This window comes from Sinocyclocheilus grahami, unplaced genomic scaffold (genome assembly GCF_001515645.1).
Source record: "Sinocyclocheilus grahami isolate Dianchi unplaced genomic scaffold, SAMN03320097.WGS_v1.1 scaffold874.1, whole genome shotgun sequence".
NCBI classification, from domain to species: Eukaryota; Metazoa; Chordata; class Actinopteri; order Cypriniformes; family Cyprinidae; genus Sinocyclocheilus; species Sinocyclocheilus grahami.
In genome coordinates this window covers 147,495-168,329 of record NW_015506053.1, presented here as the reverse complement: position 1 = coordinate 168,329, position 20,835 = coordinate 147,495, and the positions used below count along the sequence as shown (strand labels likewise).

Genomic DNA, 20,835 nt, shown 5'->3' with positions numbered 1-20,835 from the left:
CTTTGACCTGCTTCAGCTCGAAACAGAACATCTCTGTTAATAGATGCACTTGTATGGTTAAAGAGCTCCAGCGATTACCACTACAGGAGGGCATTCTGGAGAGAAAAGATCACTTTCTGCTTGTCTTGGCCGTAGCGGGAGGTACAGGAAGAGAGAACGGTATTACTCAAGATTTTACCACTGATAAATGAGTTCTCCCATCAGTCCAGAAACGAAGAAATGAAGTAATTTCCCCTTCACTGCACTCCACATGTGGTCATCACTGCCGTATGTGGCTGTGCCCCGAATCAGACAGAAAGGACTTGTTGTCGAACCCAGAGTAAAGACGGATCCAAAATATAAAAATAAAAATAAAAAAACATAATACATCATGTCTTAGCCCAGATATGATAAACCTATAATAACAATTTCTGTCAGGACAGAACAGAACCAACATAAATGTATTGCAGATATCGTTAAAGTGCAATAATTTTATGTACACATTTTAGAATTAGTCTGATTCAAAGGATAATCAGAAGGCTGAATTCCTGACTGACAGAGGAGGAGCTGGGGATGGAGGAGGGTAATTATCTATTGAGCAATGCGAAAACTGCTGATAATACTGATCGACCTTATATATGAATGCTTAGATAGGTGTTGCATTCCTATAGGTATATGGGGATCAGCTGAGAGTCAGCTGATGCGAGCTTGACTAACGTGACCTGCCAGAACTAACGCTACGCTTGATTTATATTTTAGAAGTGTCGAGACAGATTTCACAGGAAATTTCATTTTATTTGCATGTTATTTGCCCATCTGTGTAACATCATGTTCCTACACAGAGAAAAGTAGCTCAGGCTGTGGGTAGCGTGAAGCTGAAAGCTTGTTGTCATAACAAACAAGAAAAATTTACCAAGGATCATTCAAAATGACAAGTTTTCAAAATAATGTTTGGGAAAAAAGCAACAAAAAAAAGATAAGATGTTCTATATCCACCTGAACGCTGGTGCCTCAAACCACATTCATCCACGCAAAGTTATTCCGTAAGAGGCATGTATATTTCGTTTTTAAATGATATTCAATTGTATAAATCAGGCTTATTTTAATTGCATTGGTCATATTTATTATACATTTAGGTTCAAGATTGATGTCGTCAAGCAAAATAAGATCTGTTCACAGATTTCGATTTCAATTTATTAAAAGAGAGATATTCTTTATAAAAGTTAAGAGTCAACCACGCCTACCTAAAACGCCTCATTCTAACACGCCCCCACATATCTACATCACTATATGGAAATATTAGCATAATGCTGCCCAAATGTGCACGCAAAGAAAGAAGGCGTTGTTTCAGGAACAGCAGCAGTGTTGATGCAGCCATGTCAGGGAGACGGTGTGTGTTTCAGTGCGAAAGCAAAAGCCCTTTATTTGGCCTTCCGGAAGTAGATGCAATTAGGAATCATTGGTTAATATTTATTTACAACAGAACAGCGCAACCCAGATGTTCGAATTTGTGCAACGCATTTTATGGACGACAGTTTTTTGAACCTAGAAGAGTACAAGGCTGGCTGTGCACAAAGGCTATTCAGGGAGAGCAGTGATTATTATTGACTGTCTTGATATTTACTTTGAAAGCTGCAGCTCGTGATTATGGTAAGGGGCGTTACATTTCCGACGTGTGCTTGTGGTGTTCGGGCAATCACAATGCACTGGGTCAGCTGGCCAATCAGAGCAGACTGCGCTTGTCAAAGGAGGGGGCTTTGTTGAAAACGACGCGTTTGAGAGAGGCGGGGCATAGAGGACCTATGTACAGTATTTGAAAAATAATGTGTTTTTTGAACATTAAAGCATGTCAACATATTCTGTTACACCAAATACACAAAATAATGATCTTTAAAATAGCATCATATGACCCCTTTAAAATAACTGATTCAAAATAAAAATGTATTCATAAATCAGTCATCTCCACCATCTTGAGTCATGCTAATATTTTCTAATATTTTCTTTCTCCAATATCAGTTTTCCATCTCTTCACCTGCCTTCCTTTCCATTCCTGACTGCTTATTCTTTCTCTATCATTTTATTTTCCTGCTATCTGTGTTTTTGAACCTGCTGATTTCTCCTGCTAGTCACGCTGTTGTCGTGGACTAAATCAATACAGCTGTGCAGCACGGAGAGAAGGGAAAGAAAGCTTCAAAGCATACTGAAGCTCTGTAAAACACACACAAACCGCTGCATTGACTTATACTGATCTTTCTGCCATCTAAAGGATGCTGCAAGGAAATGCAATAGTCATGACTGCACTAAACAACTCTTTATATTTGCATTTTAAATTTGGAGTATGACTTTTAAGTCATACCTTGCAGAAACGTGTCAGGAATGAGAAGAAATAGGGCGGTTTTGCACTGTCTGCAGCACCTGTAACAGCTGGAACTAAAACATAAAGGCTAAGGGCACAAGAGTGCCAAGATGAAACGCATGTGTATGTCATGGAGATGTTCTGGTGTGTGGGTGTGTTGTAAGTGAATGCGCGTGTCTGTGCTTCGTATCTTGGCAGTATATCATGGCGTGTAACTCCCGCTGAAGGTTTTACTGGGGGGCAGGAGGAAACTGGCCTCTGATACCAGACGCAGGCTTAAGCACAGCATTGGTCTCTTTGCCGGGTCAAAGGCATTAAAACCACGATACGAGGCCTCTGTCTGTCTGTGCCCCTCCGCACACCCCTGTCTGGCTGTGGGTTTTGAGAAAGAGAGAGGGCCCAGAACCTTCAGCACAGGATCTCAAATACGAGCTGGCCTGCCGGTGACCCACAGTCCTATGGGAAATTATATTTAGTTGTAAAAAGAGGGTAGTGAAGAGTGTGGAAAATTGGGTAGAGCGATGGAGGGAAAAAGTCCTGTTTAGGGTTGGGAATCGATAACAGGTTCTTATTTACATTTTTAAATAATGCGGGCAAAACTTTGATGATGTTTTGTTCCGTTAATGATTCTAGAATGTCAGCATCATTCCACCGACATGTCTAGAACGTCATAAAATATGATGCATATTAGACTATAAAACTTTGCTGTTGTCATGTTGGCCTTTATATCTAATTGACTTCATTTAAATTGTATTTTAAAATGTATTTATTCTAATTTCTTAGAATCAGCATACTGTAAAGCTGTTTATTGTGAAAACAATTAAATAGAATTAGTTGAATATGGTTCAAATATGGCTAACTATTTTTTATTTTATTTTTATTTTTTTTACAACTAAATCAGTTTAGGCATGTGCATTTTTTAAGAATTATGTAAAAACATGTTAATTGTTTTAATGGAATTGTTAAGGAGCTGAAATTCAAATTGGAACCAGAATCAATTAATTTAATAATTCCCATCCCATAGTTCTTTTGCTATGTGGAATATGAAGGATCCATTCTGTTATTACAACCAGATATCTGTTTACTCTGATTCGATACATTTTCACACAAACACACAAAAGTGCTGTTTTCTCTTCTATCATTCATTGTTGTCTTTTACCAGGTGAATTGTGGGCTGATATTTTTAAGATTGCACCACACGTGTGAGATTGTGTGTGTGTTGCAGGTGTTTTGGGCAGCTGTGTGGTAGGGAGTTGTTTTGTGCTGTGGGAAAGACAGGAGAAAGAGAGAGGGAGAAGAAAAGCAGGAAGGGAAACTAAAATAAAACAAATGCATCATAGCAGAACTAATGTTTACTTGAGACGTGGGACTGCAGGATATTTCTAAAAACCAGGAAACAGCACGTTTCTTCTTGAATTGCATCTAGCCTGTGACATGCTGTGATTTGACCTTCTGCTGTCATGCCTCCTCATAGATGTCTTCAACTCTCTCTCTCTCTCTCTCACACACACACACACACACACACACACACACACACACACACACATGTGCTGTGATTTGACCTTCTGCTGTCATGCCTCCTCATAGATGTCTTCAACTCTCTCTCTCTCTCTCTCTCACACACACACACACACACACACACACACACACACACACACACACATATTCCTGTTGGGATTAATTGTTGTGGAGATGGATCAATAAAAGGAAATGCTGATCTACCACTCCAGAGTCAGGTCTTGGCCCCCAGCTAATAAAGACAAGGTTAAAATTACCTCAGTATCTGCACTATGAACTTTCCACTACATACATAGCTCCATTACTACTCACTTGAAAGGACTGCTGTTTTCATATGCCGCATAAAATCTGTTTTAGAAAATAGCACAAATACACTCCCTCAGGCAGTTTAAAGGGACAGAGAAATATGAAAGACAGATGTATTTGTATGTGTTTCTAAAGTAAGCAGGGGAAACAGTTAGTATGCATGTCACCCAGGTGCATGACACCAAATCGACAGCAGTGAAGATGAGATGAGATTAAATGTGTAGGTGTGAAACATTGAATAAGAGAGATGAATCCACCAGTGAAGGTCACTTCTTGACGGTACTGCTGTGTTCTGTATCTCTGTTTGTGTTCTCTCAGTTTCTGAGCCTCAGGCCAGTTTCAAGATTACCAACAGAAATGTTCCAGTTCTCTTTTTCTCTGTTACAACATATTGTTTAGTAAGACAAACTTCAGAATTATGCAACATCTATTTTATCTAAGCATTAGGGGGTTGAGAGTTACTGTAAATCAGTTTCTAGAGTGTGTGCAATCAAAAAAGCCTGTGATGCCAAAAGACATTGTTATGAAAGAGTAACTATGGCTGGAATATGCCCAGGCTATACTTTATACATTTATGCTAATTGACGTTTAAAAACACTTCAAAACAAAACACTACTAAGAGTGCTTTCTAAAGTCCATTTTATGGTACAACCATTAATTTTAGTGACTTGGTTTTGTTTATATGGTTCATGCAATTAAAGCCTGTGATGCCAAAAGACATTGTTATGAAAGAGTAACTATGGCTGGAATATGCCCAGGCTATACTTTATACATTTATGCTAATTGACGTTTAAAACACTTCAAAACAAAACACTACTAAGAGTGCTTTCTAAAGTCCATTTTATGGTACAACCATTAATTTTAGTGACTTGGTTTTGTTTATATGGTTCATGCAATTAAACAATTAATTGATCAACTAAAAAAATTCACCAACTAATGTTATTCTTTGCATTTGCCTTCTTTGTGAAATACTTATAAAATATATAAATATAAAATACTTATAAAATATTTAATTTTGTAGTGTAGCTAACTACTTACCAACTGTCATACAAGAGATAGCTAGAAAAATGGGTGAATAATACACACACACACACACACACACACACACACACAAAGTTACCTCTTGAGACAGATGTATGTTGACTATACCTCTTGACGGTGGTCCGCTCCTGGCTTCAGTACGAACCAGCGGATCAAGGCCTGCTGAGATTGTGAAACACACTCAAGAAAAGAGGAGTTACTCTCTACTCCATACAACACCTTTTCCTCGACATTCCACCCTAACACTGCCAAACAGAGAGAGAGAGAGAGAGAGAGAGAGAGAGAGAGTAATCAGCATATCAGAAAGAAAGTAAAGTTGTAGTTTGGGGGGGGGGGGGGGGGGTGTGTTGGCCATTAGGTGAGCCCCACAGGACAATGCAGCATCTTAAAACAAAACAGAGCTTTTAGTGCTTTTATGCTCCATATGCACACATACACCCTCATATGCCTCCTTACCATCCTCTGTGTCCCAACAATGGCTGGATGGGTCTCCATGCTTGATATCTTGTCTTCTGGCCCTCCTGTAAGAACACATGAAAAGCCTTTTTTTGGATTCAGATTCATTTTGATTACATTTTAGACTCCTTGAACAACCAGCACTTTTAAAGAGCTGCCGATCAAATTAAGGCAAATTTATATTTTTATATTGTTCAGCATCCATTCATTTTTCATCCATATTGTGTGTAAAAAGTATTTTTAAAAATCCTTATCGAGTAAATCACGAACAACTGTTATAAATCCAAAATAGCTAGAGCAATTAGAACAATACCCATCAAAACATAACTGGCTAATCTAAAGTTTAATCTTCAGAGCAAGAAAAATATGAATCTTAATGAAGCCACAAAGCGAATTTCAAACAGATTAGAACAGATTTCAAACAGAGCCATCTGACAGCCAAATAATCTCCAAAATAAACTAAAATCCCTCTCTCTGTGTGTCTCCCTATCTCTCGCTCGCTCTCTCTGCAGGACTGACCTGGCCTCCTTGCGTCAGTGGCGGACCGGAGAGCCGGGGAGAGAAAGGGCAAGAAAACTTCTCTGACAGCTCACATACATCATCTCAACAACAAAGCAACTTTAATCAATTTGCCTGTCCAGTCCAGTCCCACTACACCCTATGGCACCGGAAAAATCAAATATTTATCATTTTCTTCTATGTGCTGAACTCCAGGAAACAACTCACCCTGGAGAAGTAGGTCAGAAAGAGGGCACCACAAAGCCCTCTCTCTCTTTTAACTTTCTGCTATCCCAAAAACCTCAGCGCACCAAACTGCACACGGTGCACATCTCAGGGATATCGTAGGACACATGTGGCTTTGCAGTTTTTTGTGTGTGTCGATAAGAAGACCGTTAAACAGAAGTGCTGACTCTATGAATCAATGTCAAGGCTTTGCATCGACTCGTGTTTGGGACAATTACTTTATCGGTTCATGTGTGTGTGTGTGTGTGTGTGTGTGTTACCTCTTGGATGCTGGAATGTATCTGGAGCACTGGGTGCCATCCCAAGCGCAGTAGGGGTCTCTAGCCAGGCAGCATTCTGCACAGCCTTGCCCATAAATATGGCACCTGTGCAGGGACACCTGCACCAACCCGTCGCTTCCTCCAACAAACAGCTGCTGCTGCACACACAAACACAAAGTACTAAACCAGGTGCAATTACAAAAAAAAGTGCTTACTGGAGCAAACTCTTTAACAGAGTTATCAATCAGCATAACTCGTCTTTTTGGTCCAAAACACTCTAAACAGAAGAATGTGTACATGTGACTCAGAGAAATAAGTAAACCATGAACACAACAACAAGCAGAATAAAAGTTACGGTGCTATTGCTTTTCTCTCAGCATGAGTCTGGAAGTCACAGCAGATCTTCCCATATAACACCCTTGTAAAAGCAAATGTTGTTCAGAAACTTATTTGAAACCATTTAGTGATTTCAAGAGGTAGCATTCACCATAGAGAATTAGAGGCAGAAGTAAAATGTTGATGAGATAATGACACAAAGATTCCATCTAACCCCTGTATTATCCATATAATTTCTTATCTGTACTCTTATCCTCTGCTATTAAAAAGAAAAAAGGCCTTAAAAATAAATAATTATGGAAAGAACTGGCCAAGTGGCCCGCTGATGTAACCATAAGGTTCTATCTTTGTGCAGAAGAAAGGAGGATAAAAGCTTTAGGGTGAACTGCAAACCTAACCATGAACTCCAAAAGATAATAATAGATAATTAGACAAATGAGAGTGTAAAGGAAAAATTAAAGGAATGGCCAAGAAACAGAAGAATCAGACTTATCTGTGAGACTCTGATACAACTGTACAATACATATAAAAAAGTATATTATGAGACCAAGGCCTGAGAACATTGCAGTTGCTTAAATATGACAAACAGTCCTGTAGAACCTCTGAAACAAAAACAGCTTGCTGATGAATGTCATTTAAATAATTTATACAATTATTTGTTTTCTTTCTTCATTCCAAGCTAAAGATTTAGTTAACTAGAACCAAGTTTAAACTTCAGTTCTTACCTGCTTTGATGAGACTTCCATGTTGAGAATTGGTGAGGGACTCTGGATAAATAAATGCACCAGTGATGTTATCAGGTGAACTTTTTTGCTTATTATTGTGTTTTCTTTACTAGTGTTTGTTTATTGTATTTATTATTGTGTCGTTTTTTATTCATCCATAAATGTTTCATATTTGAATGTTTGCGACTTTTACCTTGAACACCTGTAGCTCCTCTAAGAGGATCTCCTCTGTGTACCAGTTTTCTTGAGTGATGCTGACAACCTTCAAAACTGATCCCATATCTGCAGACATACACACACAATTATGTCTCTTAAGCTCTACTGCCATCTGCTGGTTGATCAAAATGAAAGCTAATTAAATAGCTTATGTACTCTGCAAATATACAGTAAAAATGTTTTTTTTTTTTTTTTTTTTTTTTTACAGTATAAATAAATAAAAGGCTATTGGATTATGTTTTAATAGAAAATACTATTTATATTTTTATACCTCAAAATTTCACATTTAATTCAATGCGTTACTTGCAGATTGTTTGTAATTATTTGTGAAATTTAATAGCAATTTCTGTTTTTTTTTTCAGTGTACAGGGCTTAAAGTGAATCCAACCTTTACTGCATTTCTGGACATTATAGGTATGAAGAACAAGTGTATGTTGGGCAAAATTATGTTTTTTAGGCAGTTCACTAGGTCATTATAGCTTTTCAAAATACCAAAATAAAAATGCATCACATTTTCTTAATTTTCTTCAACATCATATCTAGTTGTTACAAATCATTAGTAACATTTGTGTTGTTTTTCTTACCTGTGCCCAAGAACATAACAGCATACTGTCCATCTTCAGCTGCCACGCTGTCCACTACAATCTGAGTGAGCCGGTACTCCGTATTGATACGAGTGAAAATTGGTCGGCCCGTCATTGGGTGCACAAAGTGGTACATTAGCGGGTGCAGCCGTATAAAACTGATGACTTCATCTGGAAAGTCTTTAGTCGTTTTTATATGAGGATCATATGTCCGACTGGGGCACTATGAAAGAAAACATATATACATATATACTGTATATATATATTTTTTTACATTTTTTGTTTTATTTTTGCATTGAAATGTAGAGAATGCACATTCATAAATTTTTTTTTAATGATTTGTGGCCTTCATAGTGAAAAGTTTTGGCACCTCTGGTGTAAACAGCATTTTGAGGTATGTAAAGTATTAGGTATTCAGTATATAGTGTTATGTCTCCCTCTAGTGGTAATGTAAAAAACTCCTAAAAGTCACAGTGACTGAAAGAGAGACAAAAAAAAAAAATCACTGAAACAGTGTTACTAACAGTGCCTGGTCGTGGGTAGGGGATTCTGCCTTCAAATTCCACCCAGCGATGGTCCGGACCCTCTTTATGAGCATATGGTCCATTAAACACCGCACGGATGTCTTCCATGGTATAGACACATACGGCTGATCCTTTAAAGATAGAACTGTGCCCAAAAATACAAATTAAAAAAACGAAACAACCTGAATGCCACAGTAAAAGAAAGGTCATTACAAATGGGCAACTTTATACAAATTACAATGTTTTCAATTGCTATATTAATCTATAAAATATATTTAAACTCGTTTCATATCACATCAACAATTACACATTTCAGAATGGATTTCAAGCCACAGTGCCCAGACCAAAAGCAATGAAATATTGATATGCACGCTTGTAGGAGCTGTGTCTCACCTGGTGGTGGTGAACACTCCGTACACCATTGGATTTCTTTCATCTCTTCTAGAGAGGAGAAAGATGTCCTCTGTAACACACACACACACAATAAAAAAGTGCACAATTAAAAAATGTTTTATGCCAAAAAGTATGATAAAACTGAAATATGTTTGTGAGAGGGAGCAGGGACAGAAAACACATCACTTACGTAGCTCATCAAAGTGTGTGTCCACTCCATCTGGTCCAGGAATGGAGCACACAAATCTTGCTTTGAGGAATGTTGTCCACTTGTTGGTAAGACTTCTCAAACCTCCAACATCATTCTGCATGCAAACACAAGGGCATAAAGTCTCTTAATTCTGTCGTGCTGAAAGCACATTTATCATTTAAATCCTAAATTGTATAGACTTTATAATAAAAATGAAAAAAAAACAGCATTTGGTTCTGATTATAGCGGCTTATCTAATTAAGCATGAGACTGCAGAAAACCACAAACCCCTCAGTTACACACAAACTTAAGAGGTACACAAACACGCACACAAGAGAGACAAAGAAAGAGAGTTCAAGAAATCGAGAAGAGCGAGTGAGGTAGTTTATAATGGGAAAATAATGACCTTCTCTGTGAATTCACAAAGAGCAGGTTTCTGTCTTTAGATGCACAATAGAGCACTGAGAGGTCTTAGAATGAGAAGACATGCTGAGAACACTTAAATGAATCTCCTCATTATAACCAGAAGTGTTTAATCAAAGGACTCCGATGATTTCACCTACACCCACTTAAAGCAGCAAACATATTCCTGCTCTGCCATTATCCCTGTTGAATAACACACACACTTGAGAATAAGGGGGAGAATGAGAATTGGAGTGGCGTTTTCCAAATTCTTTAATCTTCAAAGATGCCCTCTCTAGTGTTAGGCCAGTTATCCAGTGAGGAATCTGGCCTCAGATAGCTTTACAGCTCACTCCTAAAGCTATAAAAACCTGCCCGCTTCAGTCTAAGAATTTTGCAAAAGAGCTAGGAATTGTTATAGCACACAGCCCTGGAGGATGAGTCTACAGCCTTTTTATGATTGCAGGCTGACAGGTGACTTGCATGGACAATTACCTAAAATTACTACAGAGCTCTCTACAATATTTAATTCTGATTGGTCAACTGCAGCATTCTGCATTAAAATACTGTTGCATAACAACAACCGTTTACAACATACAGTATTAACTACCGTTCATAGTTTGGGGTAGGTGAGATTATTAAATCGTTTCTGAAAGAACTCTCCTACAGTATATTCACCAAAGTTGCATTTATTTGATAGACAATACAGTAAAAACAGTAATATTGTGAAATTTAAATATATTTATTTTAAAATGTAATGTGATACAAAGCTGAATTTTCAGCGGCCATTACTCTAGTCTTCAGTGTAAAATAAAATAAAATAAAATAAATATATACATACATATACATTTTACTAACCCCAAACGTTTGAAAGGTACTGTACCTGTATCAGTGCTGGTTTTATGTCTCTTGTACTCATGGTCACTCTTGGTTGTATCACTATGTTTTCTCTTTATTCTCACATAATACAATAATTTTAACTCAAACCAATATTTAATAAGCAGTATAATGTACAGTCAGACTATACATTATTTTCTTCAGAAATTAAAAAACAGAATAAGAAAATCTATAGCTGTCTTTCCTACTGTTTTTGTTTAAAACACATGGCATTTGTTTATTGCATTGATTATCCATGTGAACACAAGAGCAATGGAGGGTTTTAAAAGTTCAAAACAAGATTAAATGTAGCTAAAAATATTAAATGTAAAGGTTTTTGGTGAGTAATCGCCACCCAGGATCACAAATGGCAAAATTACTTCCATCATCTGTGTGCTTTGATGACAGCCTTGTGGAAGAGACCTTTGTGAAGGGAATCAATAACTCACTTTCTTTAGGGAACGACCTTGGAAATAGAGTTAATTTCCCACAGTGCCCTTCATGGATATAAAAATTATGCATTTGTGGTCAGTGTGATGTTTGATCTGTTGTTCCCGATCTTGACTTCAGACTTTTTTATGGATGGTTTTGTGTAATATCCCTAGCCTTCATAGTGAACTCTTGTTAGGGGATGGGCAGAACACAATGTGTTAACACAATGGAGTCACTTAGCACACTTATTTCCCTACGCAAGGGACTTCCACTGTCATCATGAACAACGACTTGGGCAGCAATTACATGGCCAGACCTCTGCTATGATTTACCCCGCCTGACAACAGTGGTTTGGTCCGCTTTCAGCATATCACATTAAGGGGAACGTACCAGGAAGCCTCCCCTCCCAGGGGAAGCACATTTAATCTTATGTGCTAAGGAAGGATAAGATAGATGAGGTGAGTTCCTCTCTGATCAGGAAGCGTGAGGACAGGTCTTACCCGGCAGATCCGGGCGACACGAGACAGTACAGTCTTGTCTGTAGTGCTCCCATCACGGGACGCCTCGCGGAAAAAGAAGTAAATCTTGTCATCGTCAGGGTTGTAGGTGTCCGCGATGGGATGGGCGGAAATAAATTTGCCCTCTGTGGGGACAAAAGAGAGAAAAGCTGGTCAGTTTTAATTGATTTCTGTGATGCTAATCCACCAATCACTTTATAAGACTTACAAGAAAGTACAGAGGCCTATAAAAAGAGCTAAGACCCACTGTTTGTGTGTGTGACAGAGTATAAAGACAAAACTGTTTCCTACTGTTTAGTGTAAATGCTAGGCATTTCCTTTTAGACTCACAGCAGACCGTTAAATGGGTGTTTAGGGTTGGAAAATAGACTGTGTGGGTTTAAAGAGCTCTAACATTCAGAGGGAAACCAAAGGTGGAAGAAAGACAGTCATTAACTCAATGACTAGACAAATACTATATTATATTGGACTCTCTGCAAATGACTAAGACCCAGATAGAGGGGAGAGAAGAGGAGAAAAAAGAAGATGAAAGTGCCAGCAGTTGGTAACTCAGAAGATGTGTATAAAGGATTGGAGTGTTACTCTCAGAGTCCAAGCAGAAGATATACTGTATCAAATTTAGTTTTTTATATAGATATTTAAGAGATGCAAGTCCAAAGATAATATTTATGAGCTATTTGACACTTTTATGGGCATATCAAAAGGCTTGAGTTGAGCTAATAACAGCAAATGCAATTTTGAACACACTGGCAACTCACACAGACCTGACCATCAGTTTAATTTTTCTGTGCTGGGTGATTTGACTCATCGTTTCTTATGATTTAAGGATCTTTTCTCCTAATTATGTGAGTTATATATCATAGACACACAGGCAACACGCCTCAAATGTGGCACCTTTTTATGCCGTGATAACTTATCCACAAACTGTGAGAATAAATCAGTTTGTGGTATCAGTATATGTGCCTTTCTATTTTCTGTGGTTTTGGTTTTTCTCAATCTGTCACTTATGCTTTATATGTGTGTTAGCATGAGTGTGGGCTTGTGTGTGGCCAAAAAGCTGTTTTTACATGCACTACCATTCAAAAGTTTAGGGTAAGTATTTAAAAAAATAATAATTTTAAGAAATAATTTTTTTTTCAGAATGGATGCATTAAAATGATCAAAAGCGACTGTAAATAAATTTATAATATTACAAAATATTTATATTTCAAATAAATGCTCATCTTTTGAACTTTTTATTCAAACAATCCTTATAAAGATATACTATATTACAGTTTCCACAAAAATATTAAGCAGCACAACTGTTTTCAACACTGCTAATAACAATAAATGTTTCTTGAGCACCAAATCAGCATATTAAAATTATTTCTGATGGATTATCTGACAATGAAGACTGGAGTAATGGCTGGTAAAAATTCAGCTTTTCCATCAAAGGAATAAAATACATTTAAAAAAACAAACATTTAAATAGAAAACAGTTATTTTAAATTGTATTGTATTATTGTATTATTATATAACATTACGCAGCCTAGGTGAGCATAAGTGATTTCTTAAATAAAAAAAAATAAAAAAACTTACCGACCCCAAATGTCTATATATAATAGTCACAATAGGAAACTACATTCAGGCTGCCCATTAATACAGTACCTATGGCTAAAATGCAACAAGTAAACCCTCACTGCAAAATTCCTTCATTAAACATTAGCATAAGACTGCCCACATTAACAGATCAACGGTTATTCAGTATTCATTAAACAAAAAAATAAACCTAAAAACTCTGTAAGCTGTGCCTATAAGGCTGTATGTCATTCACTGAGTGCTGGTATGAGTGTATTGAACCGGACTGGTGGGTAGCACTGACCGTTGATCCAGTAGTCCTCGGAGATGTCTGTGCGAATGTACTGCTGATCTGGGGGCGGGCCAAGAGAGCGGCTAAACGTGCTGTCCTTGCCCAGGAAATCAGACGTTGTGCCAGCATAGAGATACTGATCTGAAAACATAGAAAATCTCAGCGTAAACACTGAGCTGTGGTCAGTCAGGCTGCAGGCAAATCAGCATTCTCTTGTTCTCTTTTCCTCACACGTGATATACAAGCCCAACTGAGATATTACAGTATGCTCCATAAATAAATTACCGTCTCCATAACATCCATGACAGCTAAAATGGGTTTATGGATTATGTTTTTAGAATCGCTTAGCGATTTCTATCTGAGTTATCATTTTGGTGTTTGGGCCTCCACCCTACCTCACCCATCTCTCAGTATATGTGGTTTGGAGCAAATCTCGATGACATCAAGGAGAACGTGCTCTGTGTTCTCCCAGAGTTGTTCCCTGTTGCTTATGCCTGTCCGTGTAAATAAACAAACACACTCAACCACACTGTTGAAGGAGGAGTTCAACCAAAAGTAAAAAATATAATTTGCAATACTTACTTTAGATTTTAACTTAAACTTTGGACTTAAATTATAGTCCTTTTTGCACACAAGGCTGGATGATTTTATTATGAGTTTTGGGCTTTTTTGGAGCTTGTCACAAAATGTTTTCATTGCATTACATTTTTTTAAAACTCCTTTTGTGTTTCATGCAAGTCAATCTTGGAATGACATGAGGATGAGTAAATGATGACATAATTTTCACTTTTGAGTAAACTATTTATTTTTTAATGTTCCTAATTCAGGTCTTTTTATGAAGATTACATTTTAGCAATCCAATTTCTGGTAAGAATGAAGGATCTGTGATGACTAATGGCTGTAATTAATCAAACTTTGTTCAGCTGTAAAAATTCAGGCTTCAATACAACCTACACAAATGGAACACAAGAAAAGAAAAAGGAAACTTTGGAAAGTTTACAGCTGGTATTCTTGACAGGGTGTGACATTTCTCTGCAGCCCCAACATAAAGGTCAGTTTAACTTGAAGCCAAAAACAAATGTATGACAGACAGTACAGAGGAACCAGATTTTTCTTGGGTGAAAGCCTATCACGTGCAAAGAGTAAAATGCTCTTTACATCAGGTTTGTGTCTTTTAGATTCAGACTCACCTGTGAGTACTGAAGCAAAAGGCTGGTGTGGATCAAAAGGACATTTCATTCGGCCGGATTCCACAGTGTTGCTGTGAATGTGCAACCAGCTGTCCTGCAATCATTACACAAAACAATCACCATCAATATTTACCATACAGGAGAAATTACTTAAGAATGCTTTAAAACTCTTTCAAGAATACGTCAATAAAACCGAAAACCTTGACAAAATCAATATACTCAATATGTGTGGAAACAGTCAATAATTTAATTCCTTGCCTCTTTGTGACCTTTGACCTCTAAGAAAGCACAGGTGGGGTGGAACGCTCCAGTGCCACAGGCGTAGACATGTGTCCGGTTATAGCTGTGCAAAACTCGTATGAAATTAGCACATTCGGTCTGAGGTAGAGAGAGAAAGAGAGAGAATGTGAGCATGTGAAGTGGTCTTAAAAGCTATTTGGATATTTATAACACATTTAGTGTATCGATGTCATTGCATTAGATAGCAAAATATCTAACAAAGTGGTCTTTATCATGAAATATATCATCAGCATACTTCTTAAGTGTTTCACAAAAAGAAGTTTGCAAGATTTCAGATGACAAAATAATCAATATTCTGTTTAAAAATACCTTGGTTGAGGGGACTGACTTAATACATTCACTAAAAATCACTTTGGGATGAAGTGATATAACATACACTATTGTTTAAAGGTTGGTAAGAAAACATTTCTTATTATCAATGTTGAAAACAGTTGTGCAGCTTTATTTTTGTGGAAATCATGATATATGCAATGAAATACAGTGAAGGTCTGAAGCAAATAGTTTACAGTTATCTTTTACAAGACAGGTTAGAGTTAGAGAGGACAGGCTGTGTATTGAAAGGTTCATTCAACAGACATATATCCTGACTGGTACTTACAAGAGGGTTTTTGCCAGCCAGTATACACATATCCACCCTGTCTCTTGGAGCTGGCCAGCTCAGCTGGAAGTGAGAAACATACACACAAAAAGCAAGTCAATTCAGGTAAAAATACAAGCAACACTTACCTTGTAATTTATACAGTAAGCATAAGTGTTTACAATTGTCTCAGAAAGGTGAGATTAAGCTGGGACTCAAAGTAGGATTTTAAACAGAGTTTAATCCATTGTGTATTTAACAGATGAAAAGCTGTACACAAATAATACTGTACAAACATGAGTTCTGGGTTAAGCTCACAAGAGGGAGGATGACGAACAGATAAAAGAGTGATGAAGGGGCTGCTGGCCCTGTCTCTGCATACATGTTATAAAAAGCTCAAGCGCTTAGCACACACATGCCTGACCTTTGACCTTGACCTACCAGAGCCATCTCTACATGTAATAAGCAATCCATGATTACACATGCTCGTGAGACGACTTTACATGATGGTGCTTTGAAGATTGGCGTGCCTACCGCAAACTGAAAATGGGCTCAATACACATACTCCACTATACAAATGAGAACAAGTGCATGAACAGACAAACACATTACATAAACACACACACACACTCGCATGCAAAGGCCAGCACATGCCTCCACCTCGGCATACTTTTAAGATAATAAAATATTATTCAATTATATGTATTACCCAAAACATATACTTCAATTATATACTTAATAAATGATATATACATGACACAATGCACTTTAAGGGTCCAAAAAAAAAAAAAAAACATTTTGGGTAATGAAAAATTTATTTTATAAAATATATGTTGGATAATTTAAATATTTATATTTAAAATATATAATAAAAATATCCAAAAAATATCTGAGAAAAAGTACCTAAAACTTATGAAAAATGTATTTGTGCAAATATATTTCAAAATCTACATTAGAATTACATTTTAAGCCATTTTTGGTATATTTTGAAATGCATCTAAAACTATATATTTTTGCCATGGGTGCCTACTTATGTGAAAAAGACAAAAAAATGTTTTGGTAAGGTCCGCTCAGGAGCTCTGTGCGGTGATGCTGTGGGAATATCTAGATGTGACAGTGAAATAACTATGAGAACATTTCAAAGTGAAAGTACAAATTGAACTAAAGGATCTTCTGAGGCAGAGACACACAGAGACACATAAACACACTACTACCATGAATGTATTCATAAGCTAAACATATCCAGAGACTCTCACACCATGCTATCAGGCATTTTTGTGAGATTAGAAAGGTATAAACAGTTTTGATTTGTACTTAGTTTAAACCAGATTATGTTGTCCAAGTACAGTCGACAGTTCTATAACAAAGTCAACAGTTTTATAACAAAAAAAAGGAGAAATTATTTTGTTCTCATAATAAAACATACACCTGTTTGACAAAAGACAGACAAATACATAAAAACATAAAATTTATCAAATTAATCTGACTTGGGGATAGGCTCTTGGACCAGAAAAGCGACCACCTACGAACAAAACTCTGGCAATAAATAGCACTGCACTGCACTGATCATAGCGGCAACGTTTGCATTCATTTTTAGGATCTAGTTTACACACAATGTTTCTCTCAAAACTTGCATTTGATATAGTTCTATTGACTAAATGAGAAAAGAGGGTTTAATAGAATTACAAGAACAAGAAGAGAAACCTAATTTACTTCATGGATATAAAAATTATGCATTTGTGGTCAGTGTGATGTTTGATCTGTTGTTCCCGATCTTGACTTCAGACTTTTTTATGGATGGTTTTGTGTAATATCCCTAGCCTTCATAGTGAACTCTTGTTAGGGGATGGGCAGAACACAATGTGTTAACACAATGGAGTCACTTAGCACACTTATTTCCCTACGCAAGGGACTTCCACTGTCATCATGAACAACGACTTGGGCAGCAATTACATGGCCAGACCTCTGCTATGATTTACCCCGCCTGACAACAGTGGTTTGGTCCGCTTTCAGCATATCACATTAAGGGGAACGTACCAGGAAGCCTCCCCTCCCAGGGGAAGCACATTTAATCTTATGTGCTAAGGAAGGATAAGATAGATGAGGTGAGTTCCTCTCTGATCAGGAAGCGTGAGGACAGGTCTTACCCGGCAGATCCGGGCGACACGAGACAGTACAGTCTTGTCTGTAGTGCTCCCATCACGGGACGCCTCGCGGAAAAAGAAGTAAATCTTGTCATCGTCAGGGTTGTAGGTGTCCGCGATGGGATGGGCGGAAATAAATTTGCCCTCTGTGGGGACAAAAGAGAGAAAAGCTGGTCAGTTTTAATTGATTTCTGTGATGCTAATCCACCAATCACTTTATAAGACTTACAAGAAAGTACAGAGGCCTATAAAAAGAGCTAAGACCCACTGTTTGTGTGTGTGACAGAGTATAAAGACAAAACTGTTTCCTACTGTTTAGTGTAAATGCTAGGCATTTCCTTTTAGACTCACAGCAGACCGTTAAATGGGTGTTTAGGGTTGGAAAATAGACTGTGTGGGTTTAAAGAGCTCTAACATTCAGAGGGAAACCAAAGGTGGAAGAAAGACAGTCATTAACTCAATGACTAGACAAATACTATATTATATTGGACTCTCTGCAAATGACTAAGACCCAGATAGAGGGGAGAGAAGAGGAGAAAAAAGAAGATGAAAGTGCCAGCAGTTGGTAACTCAGAAGATGTGTATAAAGGATTGGAGTGTTACTCTCAGAGTCCAAGCAGAAGATATACTGTATCAAATTTAGTTTTTTATATAGATATTTAAGAGATGCAAGTCCAAAGATAATATTTATGAGCTATTTGACACTTTTATGGGCATATCAAAAGGCTTGAGTTGAGCTAATAACAGCAAATGCAATTTTGAACACACTGGCAACTCACACAGACCTGACCATCAGTTTAATTTTTCTGTGCTGGGTGATTTGACTCATCGTTTCTTATGATTTAAGGATCTTTTCTCCTAATTATGTGAGTTATATATCATAGACACACAGGCAACACGCCTCAAATGTGGCACCTTTTTATGCCGTGATAACTTATCCACAAACTGTGAGAATAAATCAGTTTGTGGTATCAGTATATGTGCCTTTCTATTTTCTGTGGTTTTGGTTTTTCTCAATCTGTCACTTATGCTTTATATGTGTGTTAGCATGAGTGTGGGCTTGTGTGTGGCCAAAAAGCTGTTTTTACATGCACTACCATTCAAAAGTTTAGGGTAAGTATTTAAAAAAATAATAATTTTAAGAAATAATTTTTTTTTCAGAATGGATGCATTAAAATGATCAAAAGCGACTGTAAATAAATTTATAATATTACAAAATATTTATATTTCAAATAAATGCTCATCTTTTGAACTTTTTATTCAAACAATCCTTATAAAGATATACTATATTACAGTTTCCACAAAAATATTAAGCAGCACAACTGTTTTCAACACTGCTAATAACAATAAATGTTTCTTGAGCACCAAATCAGCATATTAAAATTATTTCTGATGGATTATCTGACAATGAAGACTGGAGTAATGGCTGGTAAAAATTCAGCTTTTCCATCAAAGGAATAAAATACATTTAAAAAAACAAACATTTAAATAGAAAACAGTTATTTTAAATTGTATTGTATTATTGTATTATTATATAACATTACGCAGCCTAGGTGAGCATAAGTGATTTCTTAAATAAAAAAAAATAAAAAAACTTACCGACCCCAAATGTCTATATATAATAGTCACAATAGGAAACTACATTCAGGCTGCCCATTAATACAGTACCTATGGCTAAAATGCAACAAGTAAACCCTCACTGCAAAATTCCTTCATTAAACATTAGCATAAGACTGCCCACATTAACAGATCAACGGTTATTCAGTATTCATTAAACAAAAAAATAAACCTAAAAACTCTGTAAGCTGTGCCTATAAGGCTGTATGTCATTCACTGAGTGCTGGTATGAGTGTATTGAACCGGACTGGTGGGTAGCACTGACCGTTGATCCAGTAGTCCTCGGAGATGTCTGTGCGAATGTACTGCTGATCTGGGGGCGGGCCAAGAGAGCGGCTAAACGTGCTGTCCTTGCCCAGGAAATCAGACGTTGTGCCAGCATAGAGATACTGATCTGAAAACATAGAAAATCTCAGCGTAAACACTGAGCTGTGGTCAGTCAGGCTGCAGGCAAATCAGCATTCTCTTGTTCTCTTTTCCTCACACGTGATATACAAGCCCAACTGAGATATTACAGTATGCTCCATAAATAAATTACCGTCTCCATAACATCCATGACAGCTAAAATGGGTTTATGGATTATGTTTTTAGAATCGCTTAGCGATTTCTATCTGAGTTATCATTTTGGTGTTTGGGCCTCCACCCTACCTCACCCATCTCTCAGTATATGTGGTTTGGAGCAAATCTCGATGACATCAAGGAGAACGTGCTCTGTGTTCTCCCAGAGTTGTTCCCTGTTGCTTATGCCTGTCCGTGTAAATAAACAAACACACTCAACCACACTGTTGAAGGAGGAGTTCAACCAAAAGTAAAAAATATAATTTGCAATACTTACTTTAGATTTTAACTTAAACTTTGGACTTAAATTATAGTCCTTTTTGCACACAAGGCTGGATGATTTTATTATGAGTTTTGGGCTTTTTTGGAGCTTGTCACAAAATGTTTTCATTGCATTACATTTTTTTAAAACTCCTTTTGTGTTTCATGCAAGTCAATCTTGGAATGACATGAGGATGAGTAAATGATGACATAATTTTCACTTTTGAGTAAACTATTTATTTTTTAATGTTCCTAATTCAGGTCTTTTTATGAAGATTACATTTTAGCAATCCAATTTCTGGTAAGAATGAAGGATCTGTGATGACTAATGGCTGTAATTAATCAAACTTTGTTCAGCTGTAAAAATTCAGGCTTCAATACAACCTACACAAATGGAACACAAGAAAAGAAAAAGGAAACTTTGGAAAGTTTACAGCTGGTATTCTTGACAGGGTGTGACATTTCTCTGCAGCCCCAACATAA

At 37.1% G+C, this 20,835-nt stretch overlaps 1 protein-coding gene across 1 annotated transcript; it reads right to left on the bottom strand.

Moving 5' to 3' along the window:
• Positions 1-5,302: 5,302 nt before the first annotated feature.
• Positions 5,303-20,089, bottom strand: LOC107563415 (semaphorin-3D-like). The gene is made up of 17 exons (XM_016248292.1): positions 20,072-20,089; positions 19,799-19,922; positions 17,920-18,062; positions 15,794-15,856; positions 15,154-15,273; positions 14,896-14,989; positions 13,718-13,846; positions 11,839-11,981; positions 9,629-9,743; positions 9,439-9,508; positions 9,046-9,190; positions 8,522-8,744; positions 7,915-8,003; positions 7,722-7,763; positions 6,661-6,818; positions 5,657-5,721; positions 5,303-5,445 (listed from the first exon to the last, which is right to left on the bottom strand). The coding sequence occupies exons 1-17, from the start codon at positions 20,087-20,089 to the stop codon at positions 5,303-5,305; spliced, it is 1,884 nt and encodes a 627-aa protein (XP_016103778.1).
• Between the last annotated feature and the right edge of the window lie 746 nt (positions 20,090-20,835).

Coding starts and splice junctions, on each gene's coding strand:
- LOC107563415 (XM_016248292.1), bottom strand. Junction 15,857..17,919: donor GTGTCGCCCGGATCTGCCGG/GTAAGACCTGTC, acceptor TCTCACTTCCAG/CTGAGCTGGCCAGCTCCAAG. Junction 5,722..6,660: donor TACATTCCAGCATCCAAGAG/GTAACACACACA, acceptor GTGTTCTTACAG/GAGGGCCAGAAGACAAGATA.